The 20,864-nt window shown below is 44.7% G+C and overlaps 1 protein-coding gene across 1 annotated transcript; it reads right to left on the reverse strand.

Moving 5' to 3' along the window:
* Nucleotides 1-16,559: 16,559 nt before the first annotated feature.
* On the reverse strand, nt 16,560-20,482 carry DBX1 (developing brain homeobox 1). The gene is made up of 4 exons (XM_040980276.1): nt 20,113-20,482; nt 19,357-19,458; nt 17,239-17,441; nt 16,560-16,925 (listed from the first exon to the last, which is right to left on the reverse strand). Exons 1-4 carry the CDS (start codon nt 20,480-20,482, stop codon nt 16,560-16,562), a joined length of 1,041 nt encoding a protein of 346 aa, XP_040836210.1.
* Nucleotides 20,483-20,864: the final 382 nt, after the last annotated feature.

Below are 20,864 nucleotides of genomic sequence, written 5' to 3' on the forward strand. Positions count from 1 at the left end.
GTTTTCACCAGCCCACGCCTTTGGCCCAGCTGCATCTGGTGTGACTGTCCCTGCTTCCTCAAACCTAGGTGAGAAGAGAGAGTTCTCCGTGGCTCTGGCTCTTCATCTCTGGGGCCTGCTGCTGGCAGGTTGACATGCTCACGTGCTCTGCTAAGGCACTTTTGTCCTGTGAACACGCCTTCTGTTCCAGCAGCACTGACTGTGATCTCTTTGACAGGTGAGCAAATGTGCTGTCCCAGTCTGTCTGCTTCTGTTTCATTAGGCAATTTCCATTTTCATCTTTGCTGCCATTTTAGGAGTTTGGAGGAATTCATACCTCCTGCTTTTTGGAGTATTCTCTGTTCTTTGCTTCTGTGACCACATTCTCTTTTGGATTCAATCCCAAACCCGTGGCGGTCTCTTTTCCTTCTTCCTGGGTCTCATCTACCCAGATCTAGCATAAGTCCTTCCTCCTCCTCTTTTTCCCTCTTTTGTCTTAAGTTTACAAGCAGCTTGAACACATCCCCCGGAGTATTCAAATGAGATGAGGCGTACAAATATAAGCAAGTATGACATGACTGTTCACCTCTCCGCCACCTGCGGCCCTGGAGGACTGTGGAATGGGAGTTGCCTCCCAGGGTGCATTCTCCCCTGCATCTTCTGCATCCTCCCCTGCACCTTCTGCATTCTCCCCTGCATCTTCTGCATCCTTGAGACTGAACGGCCTCAAAGGCAGCTTGCCTTGCCCTTGCTGGCAGTCCTGGCTGGTTCCAGGACGAGGTTCTGGCTCACGTAGGGGGAGTGGATTTGGCCTTTGCAAATTCAAGGATGTTCCCTCAAAGGAACAAACAAAATATTCTCTTCCTTCCTTTCTGCTGTCTGCTGTCTGGTGTCTGGAGTCAGAGTAACCATCTGACCACAAAGGGGGAGGAAGCTATGTGTTGGGGATGCTGACGAAGACTGAGGAGGCTTGAGAAGCCGATGAGTTTGGATCCAGGTACACAGGAGAGAATTGTGAAGACGTACGTCAGCTGTTGCCACAGGGGTTTTTCCCTAAACGTAGAATTCATCTGACTCAGAGTATACAACCTTTAGGACTTTTGTTCACAAGTGTCTTTTTCATAAATTCACGCAGATTTCTACAACTGGCTTTTTACTGAACACCACATTCCCCCATCTCTGTCATCTACAATGCATAATTTATTCCTGACACTTCTGTTGATTCTCCTTGGAGTACCTCAGCCTCTCTTCATTTTCATCATTACACTGCTAGTCCAAGCTGCCGTGATTTCTATCTAGTGCAGTTGCGTGTCCTGCATTCTACTCCCACTCTCTGTAGATGAGAGTGCAATTTTTTCTTCATATAACGTTCAAGGTAGGACTTTCAAAACACAGATCAAGGGGCAACATAGTGGCATATCAAACGAATCCGTCCCTGTAGGTGCTGGCATCCCATATGGGCACCAGTTCAAGTCCTGGCTGCTTTTCTTTCAATCCAGCTCCCTACTAATGGCTTGGGAAAGTAGTGAAGAATAGCATAAGGCTTGGTCCCTGTACTCACTTGGGCAATCCAGAAGAAACTTCTGGGCCAGATAGGGTAGCCTAATGGCTAAAGTCCTTGCCTTGAACGTGCTGGAATCCCATATGGATACCAGGTCATGTCCCAGCAACTCCAGTCCCCATCCAGCTCCCTGCTTGTAGCCTTGGAAAGCAGTCAAAGATGGCCCAAAGCCGTGGGACCCTGCACCTGCATGGGAGACTTGGAAGAAGCTCCTGGTTTTAGATCTGCTCAACTCCAGCTATTGTGGTCACTTGGGGAATGAATCATCGGCCGGAGGATCTTCCTCTCTGTCTCTCCTCCTCTGTATATCTGACTTTCCAATAAAAATAAATGTTTTTAAAAAAAAAGGTGGGGCAGCTCCTGGCTCCCAGCTTCAGTTCAGCTCTACTTTGACCATTGCGGCCATTTGGGGAAGTCAACCAGTAGATGGAAGATTTCTCTTTCTCTCTCCCCTCCTCTTCCTGCAACTCCAACTTTCAAGTAAAACAAGTAAATCTTAAAAAAGAAATCAAGTTACATCAACCCATGTAGAACCCTTCAAGGTTGTCCACTTCTACATGGAATGAAATGTAAGTCGTTTAAATTCTTACAAGGCTATGAGAGGCTCAGTCTTGGCCCATCTCTCTAACCACACCGAGCTTCCAGTTCCCTTCATGAACTCTCCACTTTGTCATCCCATTCACAGATGATTTCAAGCAGTCTTGGATTCATCCTTTACAATAAATGCACTAGTGACTCCTACGTCTGCTAAAGTGTTACCTCCATTAAGAGACCTTTGCACCATATTTACTTCATTTCACAATTTGAAATTATGCATGAATTTGTTCATTTGCTTGATCATTTCTCTCATGAGATTATAAACGCTCTGAAAGGTCTCATGGAGTGAGGGAGTGATTCAAAAGGTAGAAAGTGATATCTTTCATTCACAGGTCCATTACTTAAATGGCTGCAAAAGCCAGGCTGGCTGGTCCAGGCTGAAGCCAGGAGCCAGGCATTCCATCTGGATCTCCCACATGTGTGGCAGGAACCCAGACACTTGGGCCATCATCCACTAATTCCAGATGCAGCAGCAAGAATCTGGTCAGCAGTGGCGTAGCCGGGACTTGAACCATCATGTCTATATTGGATGCAGGTATCTCCTGCAGTGATTTATCTTACTGTGCTACCACACCCACCTAAATAACTGTTGATATGGATAACACTCTTAAGAGCAATGGGGTCATCCAGGCACAGAGAATTCTCTCAATAAATCCTTCTTAAATGCCAGAGTGTTGACTCAGTGCTGAGAAACCCCAGTTCTAGCACCGCCCTGGGAAACCATTCTTTTTGAGTCTGGTGGAACCTAGGTGTAGCAAGACTTGCCCTGGTTATCTTGTGAGATTGTGACAACAAACCTGGAAGATGGAACAATAACATTAAAAAATTCTGAACAAATGTAAAATGTTACTGCAAAGAAAATGTACAAGAAGATGAAAACTTGTTGCACACAGCTTTCTTTTTTTTAAAAAAAAGATTTATTTATTTTTATTACAAAGTCAGATACACAGGAAGATCTTCCAACCCATGATTCACTCCCTAAGTGAGCGCAACGGCCAGTGCTGCGTTGATCTGAAGCCGGGAACCTGGAACCTCTCCCGGGTCTCCCACACAGGTGCAAGGTCCCAAAGCTTTGGGCCGTCCTCGACTGCTTTCCTAGGCCACAAGCAGGGAGCTGGATGGGAAGTGGAGCTGCCGGGATTAGAACCAGTGCCCATATGGGATCCTGGCGCATTCAAGGCAAGGACTTCACCACTAGGCCACGCCGCTGGGCCCACGCACACAGCTTTCTTAAAGTAGACCTGTTGTCTTGGCTGTAGAAGGCACTATTGGCAATAACTGGTTATTAGTTGTTCCTCCTGTAACCACAGCTGTACAAGGAGCTTAAATTCCCAAACCTAGTCAAGTGGTTTGACTTGAAAGCTAGGGGCTCAGTGAGGCAGAAGAAACAAAACTTTTGCTCACAACAATCACAGCTTAGCTCTCTTGCCCCTTGATGTGCTCTGCTTAATTTGATAATGGCTGCTGGGCTATGCCAGTGACAGAAAGTTTTAGTAAAATGTAGGGTGTGGTGTGTCCTGTGCACTTAAAATGATTTTCTTGGAATCACAATATAAACATGGTCCCCAACAAGACATTTGTGCCAGAAGGAATTCCGCAGGTGTTACCCAGGTCGCATGGAGGGGAAGGGTTGGTGGGAGCAGGGGCGGTGAGTGACAGAAGCACCAGCACGGAGTGTGCCTGGGTTGGAAGTTAGGCTTGTGTTGCTTTGAATTATACAAGGATGCATTGAAACGTTGATTTTCCTATTAATCATCTTATTCTAGTACTAAACTTGCTGTTTGAACGATAAAGAATGTAGTTTTGTTTTTTCCTTAGCGACAGCCATGCAGACATATAATTCTCTAATTTCAAGCAGTTTAGCAGTTTAGTTTTATGCTCCATGTGCATTTTTAAGACTGATCTGGTTTTTTTTTTAAATATTTCTGCTCTGTTCTTGTTCTGTTCAGTTACAGCTGTTATAACATGTGTAGTTGCTATACCCAAGACACGGTTCATTTGAAATCCCAATGTTGTCTTCGACTTCACGGCAACATAAAAAGTACATTTTGCTGTCTCATCTGCCGCCACTGTAAAAAAAAATCATTGAAACTGTTCTTCATGTAAGGATTTTATTGTCAACGCTTAACTTTAGAATTTTATATTTTAAAGTAAAAATAATCTGTGTGTCAGGTATTTTTCTTACATTTAAGAATAAATTGTTGCCTTTTTAAAGGAGACTAGAAGACTCGCCTTCTCAGCCTCTAACAGCTATTTCCAAAGATGAAAAAGAAAATAAACAGTGATATTTTAGAGTTCTCAGACTCATGAAAGGGAGAAATCTACCAATAAAAAATAAATGAAATTGTGATTAAAGAAGAGAAAACGCCAAACATTTTTTCCATCAGGCTTATTGATATTTTTTAAGATTTATTTATTTTTATTGGAAAGTCAAATATACAGAGAGAAGGAGAGACAGAGAGGAAGATCTTCTGCCCAATGATTTACTCCCTAAGTGACTGCAATGACTGGAGCTGAGCCAATCTGAAGCCAGGAGCTTCTTCCAAGTCTCCCATGCAGGCACAGGGTCCCGCAGCTTTGGGCCATCTTTTACTGCTTTCTCAGGCCACAAGCAGGGAGCTGGATGGGAACTGGAGCTGCTGGAGCATGAACTGGCACCCATATGGGATCCTGGAACATGCAAAGAGAGGACTTTAGCCGTTAGGCTACCACACCAGGCCCAGGTTTATTGATAGTAATAATCTAGCTTTATTGTCATGCACAAGACCACTTTAAGATACAACACAATCATTTTAAGACCAATTATTCATAGTTTATGGAAAGGAATTAAAAGGGGGCTAGTGTTGAGGCATAGTAGGTTCAACTGCTGATCAGCATTCCATTTGGACCCTGGTTTGAAATCCAGGTACTCTACTTTCAATGCAACTCCCTGCTAGTATGCGTGGGAGTGCAGCAGAGGGTAATCCAAATCCTTGGCCCTGCACTCATGCTGACCCCTGGATGAAATTTCTGGCACCTGGCTTTGGCCTGTGCCATTCTTGGGGAGGGAAGCAGCAGATGGAAGATCTCTCTGTCTCCCCTACTCTGCCTTTCCCTCTCTCTGTAATTCAGACTTTCAATAAATAAATCTTAATTTTTTTTAAAGAATAGCATTGATTTTTTAATGACTTAGAATTTTAGATACTTTTTATTTAAAAAACATTTATTTGAAAGGCATAGTTACACACACAGAGAGAGAGATCTTGCATTAGCGGTTGACTCTCCAGATGGTCCCAGCCAAATCCAGGAGCCAGGAACTTTTTCCAGGTTTCCCAACTGGGTGCAGAGACCCAAGAACTTGAACCATCTCCTGCTGATTTCCCAGGCACATTAACAGGGAACTGAATTGAATGCTGAATGGAATGCTGACATTGTACTCACTATGCACAACACATAGCTGTGGTATACTCTTGGAGAATTAAAAGTTCTATGAACTCTTCAGACTAAAAAATTATTTAATTTCTAAGGTACCTAAGTTATCACATGCCATTTACTAAGTAAGTACCTGCTCTCAACAGTGGAGAGACTGAAAAAAGAAAACAACAGAAAAAAAAAAAAAACCGCTCCATCCAGTTACTGTGCTAAGCCTACTGGACAGTTAACGAAATTATTTCCCAATGATGGAATGACTCATCAAAGACTGAGTTCATACACCATGTGCAAAATTGTGCTTTTGCTTTGAAATGAACAAATATACATATTTTCTGGACTTTCTATTCTGCATGCATTCACTTAGTATTTGTACAAAGATATGCTTTTACATGAAAGCTGGACAACAAACACAAGTGTTTTGAAATATCTATGGAGAGTGCCTTTGGTAATCTGTGCTGAAACAGCTGACATTTCTTACTGAAGTCACAGACATGATGAACCGCAACAGTGAAACTGCTAGCGCACCTTAAAGCAGATCAAGGCACAAGCACCAACCTGTCTTGGTGCCCTGTGGCCCTCACTGATACCGCATGCACCAATTCCATTGATTGTGTCTGATGAAGTAGCAAAGATCAGTAACATGACTGATGCACAGCCCTTGAGTATAAGACATAACCTCTGCAGTCGGAATGGTAAAATGAGAAGTGTGCACAAAACACTTTTTCTGGGACATTGTGGCACAAGAGCTTAGGCTGTTTTGGGGAATGTCCATGTTCTATTTTGGAGTGTGGTCTCTGCTACCCCTCTTTGGATGCAGGTTCATGTTAATGCGTCCTAGGAGGTAACACATGATAGTGCAAGTACTTGGACCTCTTCTACCCATGTAGGAGACCTGGATGGAGTTCTTGGTTCTCAGATTATGACTGGTCCAATTCCCGTTTTAGCCATTTGGGAGCGAAACGAAATATAGAGAATCTTTCACTCTTGGCTTGTCTTTGTTGCTCTGCCTATCAAATAATTAAAACCTTTTAAAAAAAAGAATTAAAAAAAATCCCCCAAGTAGTATTGACTGTGAGCTACAACTTTTGTTTCATTTTTTAAATTGTATGATACAGTTCCTTAGGCTCTTGGATTTCCCTTACCAAGCCTTCCTCCCAAACCCCCTCCACTTATCACTGATTTCCCCTATATTATTACAATAGTATAGTCCTGCAGACACAGCCTGCACTCCCACCAACAGTGAAGGAGGTTACCTTTCTTCCCTCATCCATTGCAGAAGATGTTGTTGTTAGTATAGTTCTGAATGTAGGTCAATCTCATTGAAGTTAGGTAGAACCCCAATGTGGTTTTCATTTGTATTTATTTGACAGCTAGGGAGCCTAAGTGTTTTTCATATGCCTATTAGTATTTGTTCTTTTGAAAAATGCCTATTTCCTTTACCCTTCCCTTCACATGGTTGTTTGTTCTGCCCATTGAGTTTCTGACACTCTGTAAATCCTGGATATTAGCCCCTTATCTGTTGTGTAGTGTGCAAAGATATTCCCCCATTTTTTTTTTGGCACTGTTAAGAAGAAAGTTCATCTGAATCAATGCTTATGCCAAGAAATTAGGAACGCACCAAATAAATGAGTTCGCTATGCACTTGGAGGTGCTAGAAAAACAACAGCAAAGCAATCCCAAGATTAGCAAGAAAAAAAATAGCCAAAATAAGGGAGGAAATAAACCAAAAAGAGATCCAAAAGAACAATATATAACTTCAATGAATCAAAGAGCTGGTTCTTTGAGGAAATCAACAGAATAGATTCCTCACTAGCCCAACTAATCAAAAAAAGAATGGAGAAGATATGAATCAATAGGATTAGAAATGAAAAAGGAAATACAACAACAGATTCCTTAGATATGCAGAGAATTATTAAGAACTATTACAAGCAACTATTTGCCAACAAATCAGAAGACCTAGAAGAAATCAATAGATATTTGGAACATAAAAGCTGCAAAAATTGAATCATGGGGCAATTAGTAATCTAACTAGACCTATAACAAAGAAGGAGATTTAATCAGTAATTAAATCCCTTCCAACGAAGAAAAATTCTGAACCAGATGGCTTCACTGCAGAATTCTACCAAATGTTTCAAGAACTTACAACAAGGTATTCTAAACAATAGAAAGGGTGGCAATTCTTCCAAACTCTTCCTGTGAAGCCAATAACATCTTAATTCCAAAGCCAATAGACACACAACAGTAAAAGAGAATTATAGACCAATATCCCTGAAGGACATAGATGCAAAGGTCTTCAACAAAATACTAGTCAATAGGATCCAACAGCACATCAGGCAGATTGTTCACCTGGACCAGTTGTGATTTATCCCTGGTATGCAGGCATAGTTGAAAATTTACAAATCAATGATTGCAATACACCACATCAACAAATTGAAAAATAAAAACCAGATGAACATCTCAACAAATGCAGAGAAGGCATTTGATAAAATCCAACACCACTTCTTGCTAAAAAGCAAGACAGGCATTGAAGGAAATTTCTGTAACAAAATCAAAGCAATATATGAAAAACCCAATGGCAGCATCATAAAAATGGGGAAAGACTGGAAGCTTTTCCACTAAGATCTAGACTGGGCAAGGATGTCCACTTTCACCACTGCTATTCTATACAATATTAGAAGTCCCTTGCCAGAACTGTTAGACAAGAAAAACAAAGGAATTAAAATAAAAAGTGAGGAATTAAAATTATCCCTGTTTGCAGATGACATGATTCTCTGCATAGGAGAACCAAAAGACACAACCAAGAGATTATTGGAACTCAGAGAATGTGGCAGCGCAGTAGGATACAAAATTAACTAAAATCTATGATACTAGTGTGCACCAATAACTCCATGGCTGAGAAAGAAAGTGTAAGTACAATCTCCTTTAAAACAGCAGGGAGGAATCTTAAACACCTTGGAATTAATCAAAGATGTGGAAAACCTTTATGATGAAAACTTTAAAACATTTAAAAAAGAAATAGAAGAAGACTATTAAGAGATGGAGAACCCTACCAAGTTCCTAGATCAGCAGAATCAACATCATCAAAATATCCGTATTTCCAGAAGAAATATGCAAATTCATGTGATCCCAGTCAGAATCCCCACAACACTCTTCTCAGAACTAGAAAAGAAGAAACAAAAGTCCATCTGGAAACACAGGAGACCAAGAGGAGCCATCGCTATCCTGAAGAATAAAAATTAAGCTGGGGGAATTACATTCCAGCCCACGAGGCATACTACAGAGCAGTAGTCATCAAAATAGTCTGCTACTGTTCCAGAGACAGAGAAGATGATCAATGGAACAGAATAGAGACTCCAGAAGGGAGCTCACACATGCACAGCCAACTCAGCTTTGACAAGAGAACTGAAAATAATCCAGGGGAAAAGCCTGGTTTCTTCAACAAATGCTGTTTGGGTGAGTGAATAGCAGCCAGCAAAAGTAAGAAGCAAGACCCTACCTGTCACCTTTTATGAAAATCAGCTCTGAATGGATCAAGAACCTAAATCTGTACCCAGAAACCACCAAACTACTTGGGGGAAACATAGGAAACACTCCCCAAGATATAGAAATTGGGAAAGACCGCTTAGAAAAGATAAAGAAGCAGAGGCATTCAGCCATAATAAGCAAGTGGGACTACATCAAACTAAAAAGCTTCTGTACAGCAAAGGAAATGGGTAACAAAGTGAGGTTGCAAAGAGCAGAAAGGGGAGATCTTTGCACACTACACAACTAATAAGGGACAAATATCCAGGGTTTACAAAAAGCTCCATAAACTCAATGACAACAAAACAACTCTGTGAAGAAACGGGCAAAGGAAATGAACAGACATTTTTTAGAAGAGCTACAACTTTTATAAAAAAGGACTTCTGTGGCGTACTGAAGGGTGATAACTGCCTCAAGAAAAGAACTTGTGGACCTGGCATGATAGCCTAGTGGCTAAATCCTCACATTGCAACTGCTGGGACCCATATGGGCACCCTGGATGCTCCACTTCCCATCCAGCTCTCTGTGGTGGCCTGGGAAAGCAGTCAAGGATGGCCCAACGCCTTGGAAACCTGCACTCATGTGAGAGATCTGGAAGAATCTCCTGGCTTCTGGCTTCAGATCAGTTCAGCTCCAGTCATTGTGACCACTTGGGGAGTGAACCAGTGGGCGGAAGATCTTTCTGTCTCTCTTCCTCTGTGTAAATCTGACTTTCTGATAAAAATCTTTAAAAAGCAGTAGTGTGGGCCCGGCATGATAGCCTACCAGCTCAGGTCCTTGCCTTGCACATACCGGGTTCCCATATTAGTGCCGGTTCCATTCCCAGCAGCCCTGCTTCCCATCCAGCACCCTAATTGTGGCCTAGGAAAGCAGTCAAGGATGGCTCAGAGTCTTGTGACCCTCCACCCGCATGCGAGACCCAGAGGAGTCTCCTGGCTCCTGGCTTCAGATTGGCTCAGCTCCAGCCATTGTGGCCACTTGGGGAGTGAGTCAATGGACAGAAGATTTTCCTCTCTCTCTTCTCTATATATCCAACTTCCCAATAAAAATAAATAAATCTGGGCCCGGCGCGGTGGCGCAAGTGGTTAAAGGTCCTCACCTTGCACGCCCGGGATCCCATATGGGCGCCGGTTCTAATCTCGGCAGCCCCGCTTCCCTTCCAGCTCCCTGCCTGTGGCCTGGGAAAGCAGTCGAGGATGGCCCAAAGCTTTGGGACCCTGCACCCACGTGGGAGACCCGGAAGAGGCTTCTGGCTTCGGATCGGCATAGTATCGGCCCGTTGTGCTCACTTGGGGAGTGAATCATCGGATGGAAGATCTTCCTCTCTGTCTCTCCTCTCTGTATATCCGCCTTTCCAATGAAAAAATAATAAAAATAAATCTTTAAAAAATAATAATAATAAATAAATAAATCTTAGAAAAAAACACTAGTGAAATAATTTAAACACATTTTTTTTCTGAAATTTTTCGGTTGAAAAATTTTACCACTAGACAAGGTTTTCTGAGTATCTAAGAGACATTTCTGAAACATGAAATTAGCCTGTCACCTTGAAATAAAGACTGAAAACATTTTACTCTATCATGAAAATTGGCTTCAAAGCAAATATATAGCATATATCTGCCAGCATAAGTGTGATAGCTTCTCATTACCTTTGTAATGGGGGGTGGCAACGTGAAGAGCGTGATGTTTTATGGTGTGTGACAAAGGTCAATGTTAATACTCTCTGCACAATTATGGAAACCAGTGTTTTTCAAACATCTAATGCATCTGGTTCCAAATGCTCAAACATGGTAAGATATCCATACAAAATACAACACGAATCAATGGATTTTAATGTGAGCTAAACAGTTGAAAATTTCAGGGATAGAATTTTTAGATTCCATATGCAACTTAGCTTTTAAAATTTTGGTACTACATCCGAGAACAGTCACAGCTTTAGGTGAGAGTCCTCGGCTTTAGTGAAAGCAGCCCAATTTCTTACTTGGTCAGTCACAGAAGAAATGTAACATAGTGCTACTCCTCTCGATTTATATGCATTTATGTTGAGCATGATGAGTTATTTTAAATGCATTAATGACAATTTTTAATATTTCTGAAGCTCAATTTCTTATGCAGGAAATATAGATAAAATCCTAGAGACAAGGTATCTTTTAGGGTCTTAATGATCTTGAAGCACACGAAGGGGTTATAATGCCAACGTTTGAAGACCTTGTTTAGACCACCAGAAAGAGGCCTTGTGCTAGGTTGGAGACTTAGTGACAAAGGCTTTAAGCAGACATGAACATTTTCCTTTTGTCCTCTCAGCTGCAGCACGTTTAAAGGTAAGTGAATTCTTGTTGGTTGACTTTCAGTTAGGCAGAATTGTCAGTTTAGTCAGGGAAGGATAAACTTGTGTAGAACTTGCTACTTGGAGTGTGTTCTATAAACCAACAGTGTCAGCAACGCCAAGGACCCAGAGCTTGGCATCGTGAGCTGCATCGCAATGGGATTCCCAGCAGGTCTATCTGAGACAAGCGAGAAGCCGTGATGTTAGGCGCCTAGCACACTGCCTGCCTGCCAGGCAACAGGTGCACAATGGAAGCTCCTTTTCTTTTCTTCTTGACTGTTCATTTCGTATTCACTGGCTCATGACTATAGCTAGTTCAGTCTTTTGGGTGAAAAATTATTGGTTTGAGCTTTTAAAAGATTTATTTGTTTATTTACTTTCAATTACAAAGACTTACAAAGAGAATGAGAGAAAAATGTTCCATCTGCTGTTTTGCTCCCCAGGTGACCACAATGGCCAGAGCTGAGCCAATCTGAAGCCAAGTGCCAGGAGCTTCTTGGGGATCTCCCACACAGGTACTGGTCCCCAAGGCTTTGGGTCATCTTCTAACTGCTTTCCCAGGCCACAGCAGGGAGCTGGAAAGGAAATGGAGCAGCTGGGATACAAACTGGAGCTCATATAGGATCCTGATGTGTGCAGGGCAAGGACCCTTGCCAGTAGATTACCGTGCTAGGCCCTGGTTTCATTTTCTTAAAAGCACGTCTGATCTACCAGTTTGGTTTCTTTCATTTTCTTTTTTCATGGGTTTAATCCTTCCATTGGTTTGAAGGGTTTACAGCTTCTAGACAGGTGACTTGGGGTCTAGTGCATCTCTGTCCCTCCTTAATTCATTTACTCACCCAACATGCCAAGTCCCTCATGAACGTAAGGGACTCTAATGACACTAGGAGACATTAGGGGAAGCAGACGAGGTCCTCACTTGGTGAAGCCCAGCTGAGAGAGAGACTAAGGAATCAAAACAGCTTCTGTGCTGCTCCAGAAGGAAGGTGTGGGGAATTTGAAAGACATATGTCATCGGAACAATAGCCAGGAGCCCCGAGTGGTCCTCAGGAACAGAACAGTAGGCTTCTTTCAGAACTCGGGAGAGGAGCTTTCTCTGGTCCTTACTTAGTTCCAACTTTGGATCTCCACCCTCTCTTGCCATGACCAGTAGGGTTACTCTGGTGTACCCCCCAACCAAAAAAATTAAAACTAGATTAGATAGACAGAGACCAATAAGGAAAGCTTAGAACCAGACAGGAAATAATCAGCTTGGGCTCACCTTACTAGGTAGGACACAAAGATTAGTTACTCCTCAGTAAGATGTTGAAAATTTCTTGCACAACCCTGCTAAAACTGTTTTGTGCCTCAATTGTTAACATATGCCTGGTTAGAGTTATAAACCAATTGGGACTATCCTAAAATCCGCCAAGCTCAGTATAAGATGTATAACAGCAGGATGTGGATAAACTAAAATTGACATGTCAACGAAGTAGTCACAGGATGTGGTTAAGAATTTGCATTTTCTGGGCCCAGCGGTGTGGCCTAGTGGCTAAAGCCCTCTCCTTGAATGCACCAGGATTTCATATGGGCGCTGGTTCTAATCCCAGCAGCACCACTTCCCGTCCATCTCTCTGCTTGTGGCCTGGGAAAGCAGTCGAGGATAGCCCAAAGCCTTGGTTCCTGCACCTGCATGAGATACCCAGAAAGAAGTTCCTGGTTCCCGGCTTCGGATCAGCGCAGCACCGGCCATTGTGGTCACTTGGGGAGTGAATCATCGGATGGAAGATCTTCCTCTCTGTCTCTTCCTCCTCTCTGTATATCTGACTTTGTAATAAAAATAAATAAATCTTTAAAAAGAAAAACTTGCATTTTCTAACATATTGGTCACTCAATACCATTGTCAATTAACTCCATAATGTTGTAAATTGTTGTTGATGTTAAGCTGTGGCTTTTCATTGGAGGGGATGTATTCTGCCAGCTCTACTTTCAGACCAGAGATGGTCTCCCCAAGAAACTGTTGAATTTAGCTGGACAATAAGATGCTGGACTCTATGCATGGTACATGCTTGCAATATAGGAGCAATGACTGGATTCAAACTGTAATACTGCAACAATATGGAGGAATCCATCATGTGGGGAGGACATGGGGAGCAGTTGGGGAATCCCAGAGCCTAGGAAATGGTGTCATAAATTGAAATTAAATAAATAAAACCTAAAAAAATTAAGACGGGTAGACATTCAAAAATTATCTCCTGAGTATTTCCTCTGCATTTTCTGGATTTTCACATCTTTTGCTAACATTTTTGAAACCCTTTGTTTGGGGTGAACATTTGGTGGCGTGATTAAGATGATGCTTGGTACACCATATCCATATGAATGTGTCTGGATTTGCATTCTGGCTTTACTTGGGATTCTAGCTTCCTGCTGGAAGGCAACAGGCGGTGGCTCCAGTCTTGAGTTCCTGCAGATTGATTTCTGGGCTGCTGGCTCAATTCAGGCTGCTGTGAGCATTTAGAGAGTGAACCAGAAGATGGAAGACCTATCTACCTTTCCAATAAATAAAAATGAGAGAGGAAGGAGAGAGAGCAAGGGATCTTTAGCCTGCTGTTTGACTGCAAATGGCCAGCATCCCGAGCCTAGGCTGAGTGAAGCCAGGAGCCTAGGACTCCACTTGTGTCTCCCACGCAAATGACAAAATGTCAGCCATCTTCTGCAACTTGCTTGGAGCATTGGAGGGAAGGTGACATCAGGAATGGCACCAGGACTTCAACTCAGGCACTGCAATATGGGATATGCTGTCCCAGGCACAACTTTCGCCCCCTGCCTTCCCATCCTACCACAAGAGATTTTGCAGAAAACACCATCTCATGTAATGTTTCCTACTTTGAATTTTACAATGTCTTATGCTTATTTCTTTTTATGTGCTTGCTACACTATGACTGTGGAATGATATTTATATGTTTTAGCAGTTATTTTTTTTCCAGTAAAGTTTTCTATTGTATCAAAAATCATGTAACAAATGAAACCATCATAGCCATTCTAAGTGTACAATTGAGTAATATATTCACATTGATGTGCAACAGATCCCCCTCCTATTTTTTTTCTGACTAGTTAAGATGCCTTACATGAGTGGAATCATGTAATTTTTGTCTTTTTGTGATTGCCTTATTTCACTTAGAATGATGTCCTCGAGTTTCATCTACACGATAGCATGTGCTAGAATTGCCTTCTTTGGAATAATAGCCTGCCCTTGTGTACTTGTACCTCTGACTTATCTAGTCACACAGTAAGGGCCTCTGTGTTGTTCCCACCCCTGGGATATCCTGAGTGATGCTGTGGTGAGCACCAGGGTACTTCTACAGGACTTTGGCCTTGGATCTTGACCCTGATCAATGGGTGCAAATAGTTTTTGTCTCTATGGAAGAACTAGCAACTGCATCGATCTGCCAGCATAAAAGAAGTAGAAAACAGATGGACTTAGGCAGAGCTGAGAACTCTCCATTTGAAAGCAAGCTCTAACTTGGACTAAACGCTGACCATACTGAACATTTTCATATGTGTGGAGGCAGAAGTGTGGGAAGTTTCTCATACTACTATGATCTGAAATTTTTTTCTTGGCCTCTCCTGCTTGCATATAAGCCATCACAAAGACAATGGTCACTAATATCAGGGATTGTGTTATTTGAAAAGGGTTTTTAATGGAATATATTCAAACTTCAAATACAACTGCCAAAATTAAGCTGGATAACTTTTTTTCTGATTATTGGAGTATGTGTTGGAATCATCAAGACATTCATGTTTGTGTGATTGACAGCACTGAGACCACTCAGAGGGCACAAGAGCCACTACAGGACTGTAACCTGAAGCTCTTTACCGCCGAGATTGCTGGTTAAATACTGTGTTCCTGCCAGAAGGCTAGTCTTTTTTAAAAAATTTATTTATTTTTATTGCAAAGTCAGATATACAAAGAGGAGGAGAGACAGAGAGGAAGATCTTCCATCCATTGATTTACTCCCCAAGTGACCGCAACAGCCTCCTGTGAAAGCCAGCACTTGGACTAGAATAGCAAACCTCCTTTTGGCTCTACACCCAGTGAATGAATGACATCATTGAGCCACTGTATCCATTCTACTTTTTATTTGACATTTGTTCCTTTGATACATATATACATATATAAAATTCTGTACATGGTAAAGATACAAAATATTTCTGTATAAGTTATACAATTAAACAGCCACCTTTTTAAGTTTAAAAAATCATTGCAAAACTGAAAAGAAACCCTAGGCAGTCTTTTTTTGTTTTAGTTATTCACAATAACCTTGGTATAAAACAGCCATACAGCATGTGTACAAAATAGAATACAGTTCGTAAGAGCTGTGCAAAGACAGCAAAGTTCAGTGAAAAAGAAAAAATTAAAAAGACCAAGAGGCTTGGAGCCTCTGTGTTTGTCCATATTAATGCCCAGTTTTAGGACACTGGTTATCACCTCCCAGAAGCAACAAAATGTGAGGGCTCCTAACAGGATGCTCCATCCTTGTATTGCAAATGCTGAATGAAAAGAAACTGGCTGACTTCCCCAGTCAAAGCATTTGGGAAATAAGAAAAAAGACTCTGTATTCACAGTGTGCCTTAGAGGAGAGGCGCAGATAGATGTTTGGTCTTTTTGAAATCCTCACACTGCCTAAAGGATTGGCTATGGGAAGATGGGGAAGGCAGAATACGGGTGCTAACTGTGTGGCAGGGAAGCAGTGCACCTGCTGTGTAGGCTAGGAGAGTGTCAGGGGGCTCACTGCTGGATATGCACTTGGTGTTTCCACTCCTACCTGGGTTGTCCTCTTTACCACCGAGAGCATGTGGGAGCCAAAGACCAGCAGGGTCTGGCTTCTAGGTGTGTCCCAGACCACCTCCTCCTTCCCTCCACAGAGTTGCAAAGCTTTTGCAATAAATAGAGTGGAACCTTAGCTGGGGAGTTAAGTCTGAGGCCAGGACCTAAATTTAAGGAAGAAAGGTTGCTTGGAAGTGGTATCTGGTGACCCTGGAGCCCCAGAAGGTTATGTTGCCCCAGGCCGTGCGGTGAGGAGCAGCTAGTATCTGGGGCAGTGGAGACCAAGTGTTTGGCGCAGACTGCATCGAACTTTAGTTCCAAAGCACCGGAGTCCAGTATTGGGCACCTGAGCCGTTCTAGGAGACTGTTATTTCCTCCTCGTCCTCACCATCTTCCTCCTCCTCCTCCGAGTCGGAGAAGTCCGAGGGTTTGCCAGGGCTGCCGGAGTGCGTCGGTGATGGAGGTATTGGTCCCTGGAGTCGCTGGTCCCGTAGGTGCAGAGGGTCGGGGGACATGTGGAGGGCCAGCCGGTGCTTGGGGCTACCCCGGGCTTCGTCTTCCTCCTCTTCGTCCCCTGGACCCTTCTGACCTACGTCGCTGAGGTCCGGGTGCGGGTTGAGCTTGGTGGGGAGGGTCTGTTCCCTGCAGCCGCCACTGGACAGGAGTTCACGCTCTTTGGAATTTCGCCACTTCATGCGTCGATTCTGGAACCAGATTTTCACCTGCAGCGCCCGGGTATGGAGGGCAATGGAGAAGCCACCAGTGAGTACAGGGAGAACGATTGCTGTGGGGCTGTGGCTGCAGGATGCCCCCTCTTTCCTTGTTGGAGCTCTCTGTTCCCCGACTCCCAACTCCCGAGCCTCCACCCTCTGACACGCAGGCAGGATGGGCCTGGCAGAGAGAAGCCTCAAAGATGCTTGCCCAGGCATCTCCGCCCTCTCTGGGATTCAGTTTTTCATTCTGCACAATGGGACCTAGTGGTGTCAGAAGCCCCTCACAACTGACGGGCACCACCTGGGGGGAAGATGCTCTCACCTGTGAATCCTTGAGGCCAAGCTTGGCCGCCAGCTTCTTGCGGTCGGGCTTGCTGATGTACTTCTGCTTCTGGAACATCTTTTCCAGGGCCTTGCGCTGCACGTCGGAGAACACGGCGCGACGCAGCATGCCCCGGCGCGGCTTGCCACGGGCGGCCAGCGGCCAGGAGAAGGTCCCAGGGATGGGCACAACGCTCGAGGATGCTGCAAGGGGGACGGAGGGGGGCAGCAAAGGAGGTGGCCACTGAGTGGGCGGGGTCCCCTACAGAGACCCCGGCGCCATCCAACACCGCTTTCTCTGTCCTTTCTCTCTCATTCCTTCATCTCATTAAAGCACTCCCCCTTACCTCCCACTGGAGAATAGACCACGAACCTGCAAGACCGAACGCTCTTCTGCCCAAATAACTTTCTCTTTCAACCGTGCAGATCGAAATTAGGTAGAAGCACGGAAACAGACAAAAATCCCAACCGCAGTCTATTTTATTTCTCCATTCAACAGCTTTACAGAAACAAACCGGCGTGCACCAGCTAAAACAGCCACAGGAGGGGGAAAGTAAATCACGGAGGAATTAAATATCCAGCTGAGAACACATTTCCACCCTCTGGCCCCATCCTCCACCGGCAATTTTTATCACCATTTGGCCTTTGCATTCTTTAGATGAAAAATCGACAGAGGCGAATCCATTCTAGATTTTTTGTTGTTGTTTTGGAAGCCTCCAATCAGTATCATCTTTTAAATATTAATCTTTCATCCCCTCCCCCACAAAACGTAAAGAATTCGGCACGAATACTTGAAAAGTGGCAACTAATTAGCACATTGACCGCTTCCCAATGGGTATTGGCATGATAAAAAGGGGAAGAGTTTCCCTGTAAGGGAGAGGGGGAAAAAAACCCCCGAAAAAGAAACAGAGCCTCTAATGAAGCGTGAATGGTAATTGTGTAGTAATGAACTAACAGAAAAAGACTGAGAACAAGCAGCGAAAGCCCTATATTACTGGGACAAAAGAGATTTACACTTTCAAACTAAACACAACTGCAGGCCAAGCCTATTGGGAGAATACTGATGGCAGAGGCTTCTCTTCGCTGAATCATTTTCATTAAATGGACATGAAAAGCTATTTATAAAGCTCGGGTTGTTTTTGTTAGAGCATTGAGATGAGGGAGAAAGGGAGCAAATTCCATTATCAGCAGCAGCCTGGGGTGGCAATTGGTGAGTTCTCTCTCCTTTAAAAATCAATTGCTCCTTTCCCTCCTCATACTCCGAGGCTATCCTGGCCTCACCCCTTTCCCAAGGACCATGCCTAGTCTCATTTCTGCCTAGAGGCTGCCCTACTCAGCTCCAGGAGTTGTGACCAGTTGAAGTTACCAAGTCACCCTTTGAGTTCACAGACTGCAGAATGAAATTTAGCAGAGGCTTAAGGTGCTCCTGCTTGAGACTGTGCTTCATATTGCATTCCCTCTGATGTTTTATCAACTGATGTTTTATCTGTAAAAGATACCAGCAGTGGAGGAACCGAAGGTAATGAAAACCGACGGCTTACTGGTTGGAAGTAGATTAGGGTTGGGGAAGAGTCTTGTCTTCCCCCTGGACGACCCCAGGCACCCCACACAAGCGGACACCCCATGTGGTCTTGTGAAAAGCCCCAAGCCTTGAATGAGTCTTAAAGAGAAATTAGCCCCGGCTGGTAGGTGTCTCTGGCGGCGTGGAGGGGTGAGGGCCGGTCTGTGTGTGGCTGCCCGGAGGAGCTGACCAATTGGTCATGGTGCTGAAACCTTTGTGGCGAATCGTGGCCAAACGCACTGACTCTGTGGGAAAACGTCGGCGTGAAGGGATGCCAACAGCTCCTCGCCAGGAAGGGAACCGCCTCAAATTGGGACCATGACAATTCCTGCTAATTTGTAGAGCAGGGAATTGGTGCAAAGTGTCAAGCAGTCACTGCTTGTGCTAAATAGGGCATCAAATTGGCGCGACGGATTCGCAAATGTCGTACGCCACGCAACCTCTGAACCAGATCGTAACCCTAGGGGTGGACGGAGAAATACGGCTTCGGGGTGGGGAGCGCCGCATTGTGGCTGGGGCACAGCCCAGCCTCGCGCGAAGGAGGGGGATCAGACCTACCTGGGAAATAAGATGATCTGATGAAAGGCTGGAAGGAACCTTCAAAGTAAGGGAAAGTGAAGGTCTTGGGAGGGCCGCTCTGGAGCAAGGCAGGGGATGCTTCTAGAGGGGAGGGAGGGCAGAAAGGAAATCTGATCACATACCGAGCATCGTAAAACACTTGCACCTGTGACACAACCCTTCTGCTGGTTTCAAAAGTGTCCTTCAAGTATTGGCAGCATATCTTTCTAACTTTGTTACCTTCTGTGGGAATACTTCTTTCCCCGTCCCTAAAGCGTCTTCCTTATCACCCCCTCCCCCAAGCGCCATTCTGGGTAATGAGAAGATACATAGGATTTGAGAGGAGGGGAAAAATGCAAACCCAGAGTACCAACTGTTGCAGTAATTATAAACAGCTTTTTTCCTTAAAACACACACACACACACACACACACACAACAACAACAACAACTACAGCAACAGTCTTCAAGAAGCTCAGGGGCACATGCGCAGGTGCGCTGGGCGTGCGCTCAGCTCAGTCAGTGCCGGAAGCACTGCTCGCGCTCAAGTTCATCCTGAGCCAAAGGCCGGGCTAGACTGTTTATCTTCCCTGAAGTTGGCTGTCCCTCAGTTTCCTCTTGCCCGCCTTGGGGTCTTGGAGTTCTTGCCTACACATAAGGATGGTTGTGTGTACCCTCTCTGAAAAGAAAACTGAGGCCGAGCAATGGGTCCAAGGCATTCCCCAAAACCAGCCCTTAGCGCTCATGCCCTCACTTACCTGTTCTGGGTGCTGAGGACAGGATGGCGTTCACCCCAAACTTCAGAAACGTGGACTCGCTGGCAGAGGAGAGTGTCGTTGTCGGAGAGCTGCCCCGCCGGCTGCTAGGCCCTGGGGAGCCCAGGTCTGAAGCCCTCGTGTCGGAGAGGGCAGTAGGCGGTCCCTGCCTGGGCGGCGACACGCTGCTGGCTGTGGGCGCACTGCGGGGTAGGTAGGCAGGGGGCCGGCTAATGCGAATCAGATCCTCCACCAGGAAGCTAGAGTGGCCAGAAAATGCTGACTGCAGGGACTGGGGCAGGGTCAGGGTGGGTGTGGGCCGCAAGAGGCTAGGGTACCCGGCGGGGGGCGCGAGGAGGCCAGGAAACATCATGGTAGGAGGTGCGGTGCGGGGAATAACCCTTTTTCCAGTGGCTGGAAGGGTAAGCGCCTGGCTTCCCGCCCCTCCCGTCCCCGCAGTGCTCTCTCGGGCTTAGTGAACAGTCCCCAAGTAAGGATCCCACTTGGGCGTCGGTGAGTCTTCCGCGGTCTTCCCCTCGAGGTGAGGTTTTATAGTGGCCCGCCCGCCAAAGCGCTTTGAAAAGTGACAGCTCTGACAATGAAGTTCAACAAAGTTCTCCACTCGAGCTTCATTCGCTGGAGGCTCTGGACGCTCTGATTGGCGCAGAGGTGCAATTTATGATTGGATTAGTCTTCATAAGCATGGCCCGCACAATGCGCAGGCAACAAAGGCCCGCGCATCCATTCTGCATACC

The sequence above is a fragment of the Ochotona curzoniae genome, unplaced genomic scaffold (assembly GCF_017591425.1).
Source record: "Ochotona curzoniae isolate NIBS_2020 unplaced genomic scaffold, NIBS_Ocur_1.0 contig_3432, whole genome shotgun sequence".
NCBI classification, from domain to species: Eukaryota; Metazoa; Chordata; class Mammalia; order Lagomorpha; family Ochotonidae; genus Ochotona; species Ochotona curzoniae.

What these genes read in the sequence shown, in the direction of transcription:
- DBX1 (XM_040980276.1), bottom strand. Translation starts at nt 20,482, where the DNA reads ATGATGTTTCCTGGCCTCCTCGCGCCCCCCGCCGGGTACCCTAGCCTC. An exon ending in GTCCTCAGCACCCAGAACAG is followed by an intron (nt 19,459 to 20,112) that starts GTAAGTGAGGGC and finishes CCTCCCCTCTAG; the next exon opens with AAGCATCCCCTGCCTTGCTC. An exon ending in TTGGCCTCAAGGATTCACAG is followed by an intron (nt 16,926 to 17,238) that starts GTGAGAGCATCT and finishes CGGGCGCTGCAG; the next exon opens with GTGAAAATCTGGTTCCAGAA.